Genomic DNA, 6,139 nt, shown 5'->3' with positions numbered 1-6,139 from the left:
GTTTGGCATGGAGATGCTTATACTGTGAAGCCCGACTTGTCAAACAGGTTTCATGGAGATAACAATATTGGTAAGTCCTTCCCCCTCCCCCTCCCCCTTGTTCTATGTTTTTTTCCTCCTCTTCAGCAGTTTAGAATCTTGAGAGAGCAGTCAAGGCAAAATTATCTCCTCCTTTTTCTACTTGTATTCTATTCCTGATTTTCTTTCTCCACTAATGGAGGTGAATTTGAGGAAAAATCATGAACTGCTGCTAACAAGATTCTGAAAATATGGGAAATGTTGTGAGAAGTTATAGTTCATGTAAAACTTGAACGGTCCCAGTGAACTCACATCACCTTATTATATCTCTTCCATGAGACTAGATGGACTTGTGCCCTTGCAATTGCAAGAATTTCTTTCTCTATTATTGTCCTTTATAATCTACAGGATATACAACTTTAAGGTAAGATGCTGCATGTTTTCTAAGATTTCGGATGTGTTAGATCTTGCGATTGTGCCGAAGTTTTAAGTGTCGTAATATGTCTTGTTTTAATATTTTCTTTTTGGTAGGAAAGTTAACACAATAAACAGATTTTGTAAATTAATTCTTTGATATTAATTTTGTCAAATAGAAAATGGGAACATGAGCTTTCGTGTTCCCACTTCCCCTGTTGTTGCCTGCAATCTTTCAAAACATGGGCATAAGAGTAGCAGGGGATATATTCTTACGTTGCTGGTTTACAAAGTATCAAGTACTCCAATGTATTATAAGCCTCAAACAGGCCAGTTCAAGTCACATACCGGGTCTCAATAATTACCTTGTATTGTGCAGGTCAAACGGAATAGGATCTTCTCCATTTCAAGTTTAATCATGTAAAATATGGACTAGTTTGGTCACTAGAATACCACCTTTTTTTCACGAAATTGATCACTTGAAATCGAGAGGATCTTGCTCCAGGTCCGAGAGTTTGAAATTCACGTACCTGAGATGGAGAGATTGCATGTGTCCGAAGATCAGTCGAGACAACATGCAACAATTAAAAGAAGGAAAAGAAAAAAGACCAACTCAACATGTTCTGAACTTTTCTACTTAGTTAACAGTGGATTGGAAATTTAACCCTATTGTGAACGAGGCAAGTCCATGGATAAAAAAGCTTGCAGATTTAGCTCCTTCCAAGCAAACCTGGTGGTGGAGGTGCTGAGCGGAACCTAAATGACGTGACTGTGCAAATGCACGAAATGCCACTCCAACAATACTAAGTGGGACGGCTTCTAATCTAGCATAAAAAGCACAAGCTTTGGGGTCATGCATGCCTAAAACCGGACAAAGAATTAAAATTGCCCCCACCCAACTACACAAAGTGGGGTGGGGAGGGGCTTCTAATGGTGGGAACATACCCAATGGGAAAGAAAGTTGAACCCACGAACAATCAATCAAACAGGCCATGGTATTAGTGGGTGCTTTCGTCTATGAACAAAACTGTGTAGGTAGGACAGTGATGAACATCCCCCCTCCCCCACAATGGAGAGATATAATTTAATAATCGTAGAGTACGCAAGTGTTGTACAGTCATTTTGAAAAAAAATAGAATTTATTATTAAAAATTTAGTTTTTTTCCATGTAGGTTTATATATTTATTCACTTTTTTTAAAGTAATTATACAACGTTTGCATACTTACGACTGTAACTATCATTTCTCTATAATTTATGTTTGGCAGGACCCTCTTCACATGACAATTATTTCCCACTAATTTATGCTTGCTCCACAAAAAGTATCGTTTTTCTGGTATTGCTGAAGGATTCTTTTTTGTCCATATCGCCATTTGGTTTCTTTCATCAAATATTAAACAAATTCGCACTCTATATTCCTTCACCTCTCTCGAGGTACTCCTTCACATCCTCCTTTCCTTCTTATCATGGGGACCTCTATCAGGGTGTTTTCACCACCACCTGCATTAATCAGCAGCAGCAAGTTCTTGTTGCCGTCTACCCTTTCAGTTTCTTCTTCAAGAGCCTATAAGACGTCTTCTAGAAAGCTGTGTAGTCATGTGATCCGAAGCAGCAAGTTTGGAAACTTTCTTGACTTGAAGCCGGAGTTACAACCCGAGTACTTGAACTTTGATCTCCCATGGTTCGAACCAGCATCTGATCGGTCTCGCTTTGACGTGATCATCATTGGCACCGGCCCGGCTGGTCTTCGTCTTGCGGAGCAACTGTCACGCTATGGAATTAAGGTATGTTGTGTTGACCCTTCCCCACTTTCTATGTGGCCTAATAACTATGGGGTTTGGGTGGACGAGTTCGAGAGCTTGGGGCTTGAGGATTGCTTTGACAAAATATGGCCTACGACTTGCGTGTACATCAATGAAAGCAGGACCAAACATTTGAACCGTCGCTATGGTCGGGTTAGTAGGAAAAAACTGAAAACGAAACTAATGGAAGGATGTATCTCCAATGGAGTCATTAAGTTTCACAAGGCCAAGGTCTGGAAAATTGAGCACCAGGAGTTTGAGTCTTCCATTTTGTGTGATGATGGGAATGAATTGAAGGCAAGCTTAGTGGTTGATGCGAGTGGCTTTGCAAGCACTTTTGTAGAATATGATAAGAGAAGGAATCATGGGTATCAAATTGCTCATGGAATTTTAGTTGAAGTGGATGACCACCCTTTTTATTTGGATAAGATGGTTCTCATGGATTGGAGAGATTCCCATTTAGGAAATGAGCCTGATTTGCGGGTTAGCAATTCAAGGTTTCCTACTTTTCTCTATGCAATGCCATTCGATTCAAACTTGATATTCTTAGAGGAGACTTCTCTAGTTTCTCGGCCGGTGTTATCATATATGGAGGTGAAGAGAAGGATGGTTGCAAGATTAAGGCACTTAGGAATTAGAGTGAGAAGGGTATTGGAGGATGAGAAGTGTTTGATCCCAATGGGAGGCCCTCTTCCCCGAATCCCTCAGAATGTGATGGCCATTGGTGGGACTTCCGGGGTCGTGCACCCTTCAACTGGGTACATGGTGGCTCGGATAATGGCTCTAGCCCCTGTCTTAGCCAATGCTATTGCTGAGTGCCTTGGCTCAACCCGGATGATTAGAGGGCAGCCACTTTATCATAGAGTGTGGAATGGCCTGTGGCCACTTGAGAGGAGATATACAAGGGAATTTTACTCTTTTGGAATGGAGACTCTTTTGAAGCTTGATCTGGAAGGGACTAGAAGGTTCTTTGATGCTTTCTTTTATTTGGATCCCTATCAATGGCAAGGGTTCCTTTCCTCAAGGTTGTCTTTCCAAGAGCTTGTTCTGCTAAGCTTATCCTTGTTCGAGCATGCCTCAAATCCGTCCAGGTTTGACATTGTTACAAAGTGCCCTGTGCCCTTAGCTAAAATGGTGGGCAATCTAGCACGGGAAGCTATTTAATGACCATTTAAGGATGGAATGTTGCAGCATGTATCTTGAATCTTGATATGTAAGAGGTTCAAATATTGTGGCTTCTTGAGTTTTAAGAACAAGTTTTTAAGGGCTTTGCTAATAGATGCATCTGTTATTGAAACATATATGTTTCCTTAAATATCTCTATTTTTCATTTCCTCTCTTTTGATTTTAAATCTCCACCACACAAAATCAAGAAATCTGGTACTTCATGTGTATATAAACTGTCAAGGAAATAACATAGTCCATGTTAGAGACCAAGTCAGTTGACATCTCATCTTCAGTTGTTACAGCTAAGTCACTTATCCAGCCATGATAACCATCACAATGCAGATCATGAGGCAACTATTCAAACTGATCAGACCTCTAAAGAGTCATTTATACTAGATCAGTCTTATGGTGATAGTTTTTGGATCTATTTTCGTTTGGTTATATGAAATTGAATTTTCAAACACTAATTCTATAAAAAGTCAGGCATTTATTAGGCGGGTTTGCCAAAACAACAATGATTTTGTTGTACCAGTTTCTATGCTAACTTTTGCACAGTTTCTATATTTTTTCCTTGGTCGTTGATTTGGTGCAGTTTTCATGTATTTATTTATTTTTCATATTTATTGCTTTGTGTGTAATAATTCTATTTAGGTAATTGTTTTTTTTTATAATTTCAATTGCTTCATTCACAATAAAATATATGCAAACATACAGATAATACATTACATCTCAGCATCTAAAAAGACTTGAGAAACAATAAAATATGGGCATTGATTCTTCTATTGTATAGTGTCGTCAATAAGTCGTGCATGTCGAGTCAACAAATGAGTTGCCTCGTTACCTTGTCGTCTAACATGAGTTACTTCATAAGCTATGAATCTACGAAGGAGAAGCTGAATTTGCCCCATCAAAGAATTCTAACTTAAAGTGCCTCTTACTTTGATCGAATCAATAACCACCAAGGAATCCCCTTTCAATATCAAATCAAAAAAACCCATACTCAAAACCATATGCAACCCCCGAAATGCAGCCATAGCTTCTACCTCATCAACACACACCAACTTCCTTATGACACATAGCAAATAAAACATCTCCTTTATCATCCCGGACAATCACCCTAATTCCAACATGACCAGAAGATTGAAACAACGCATCATCAAAATTAAGTTTAACTTTACCTTGTGGAGGTGGAATCCATGAAACTACATGGTCTTTACTTGGTAGCAAATGATGAGAATTTACAGTTACATAGATCTCAACATAGGCAAGACAGTTGTCTAACATTTCCATAACCCCATAGTCTTGTTGCTGAAATAAACAGTGGTTTATATATTTCCACAGACTCCAAGCAATAGTAAGTACAAGTGGAACACTACTCAAATCGGCCAACATTAATTCCCAAACCAAACTTTGAAAATCATAAAACAGTATCCAACATGTCCCTAACCTTGGGAAATTGGGTAAGCCAAACCACATGAGTAGATGAATGGTGAAATAAAGCATGACTACTAGTTTCCACATCCAACTTACAATGGGCACACAGATCAGAAGATTCACCTTGGTAGGAAAATTATCTTGACATGCCCTCCATGTGAATGGTGAAAAGGGTGGTTATGTATAATTTAACAATTTTTACCCACATGCCTGCTTATTCACTCCAAGCTTAAAATACAATATACGCATGCTTCATTTTAAATAGACATACATTTTTTAATCCATTTTTCATGTATTTATATATTAACCAATTATTATAATTATTAAATTTGAATAGTTGTAATAGTGGTCATATATAGTTTACATTTAAATATAGATGTATAAAACCCCATATAAATAACCAGTCCGCATGTTGTACGGATTATAGGCTCATAATAATAATACAAATGATAAATTTTATTTTTGTTTTCCCCTTTAAGAAGTTATTTTACATTCTTGAAATTGAAAACCAATGGATATTAATTTTAGAAAATATTTATATTTATAAAATTAGCATCAGGATTCTAAATAAAAATATGTATTTTTTATTTAATTATGATTAAAAAAATAAAAACTTGATATTGACTTTTATATTACTTTTTTTTTCTTTAAAAAGGTTACATTAAAATTTTCAATTATGAAGAAATACTATGTTTAAGTTTAAAAATGAAAATATTATCTGTAGATTTAAAATATTATATTCCTATATAATATTATTTTAAAAAAATAACAATATCTTCATATTATTCTTCATAATAATTCATCAAAATAAATAATAATCAATAGATTAAATTATTTTTATTTAAATAAATGCAATTATTATTTTTGGGTTCCAATTTAAGTATCAATTTATGATTTGTTTTTGACTTATCGTATTAATTGTTTTATTTTCTATAGTAATGCATTTCATATTAATTTATGGTAATGCATTTGTTAAATTATTATTAAAAATTAAAAAAATATTATTATTCTTATATTGTTTCTAATCCTTTAAAAATACATATTGGTAAAAATATAATTTTATTTTCTAAAATTGATATTGCAATTCCAAATTTGGAAAACTTAATATTATGTATAAATTTAAAAATGAAAGTATAATCTTTAAACTTGAGATAGAATTTCTTTTAAAAATAAAAGTACAATTAAGGTAGGATTTGGGCAACACGTGGATGCAACTCTTCCTAGCGCAACCTATGGATGCTTAAGCTCTTCCTACCTATTAGTGTTGTTTGGGTTGTCCCAAGTATTTTTTTTAAAATGACTTTAT

At 35.5% G+C, this 6,139-nt stretch overlaps 1 protein-coding gene across 1 annotated transcript; it reads left to right on the top strand.

The window, feature by feature from the left end:
* The first annotated feature begins 1,786 nt into the window (after nucleotides 1-1,786).
* On the top strand, nucleotides 1,787-3,585 carry LOC108998951 (capsanthin/capsorubin synthase, chromoplastic-like). The gene has a single exon (XM_018975721.2). It carries the CDS (start codon nucleotides 1,897-1,899, stop codon nucleotides 3,394-3,396), a length of 1,500 nt encoding a protein of 499 aa, XP_018831266.1. The 5' UTR covers nucleotides 1,787-1,896; the 3' UTR covers nucleotides 3,397-3,585.
* The last annotated feature ends 2,554 nt before the right edge of the window (nucleotides 3,586-6,139 follow it).

This window comes from Juglans regia, chromosome 14 (genome assembly GCF_001411555.2).
Source record: "Juglans regia cultivar Chandler chromosome 14, Walnut 2.0, whole genome shotgun sequence".
In the NCBI taxonomy this organism is placed as follows: domain Eukaryota; kingdom Viridiplantae; phylum Streptophyta; class Magnoliopsida; order Fagales; family Juglandaceae; genus Juglans; species Juglans regia.
The sequence above is the reverse complement of the archived record's forward strand: the minus strand, read 5'-3'. Positions and strand labels throughout refer to the sequence as shown.

Coding starts and splice junctions, on each gene's coding strand:
- LOC108998951 (XM_018975721.2), top strand. CDS start 1,897: ATGGGGACCTCTATCAGGGTGTTTTCACCACCACCTGCATTAATCAGC.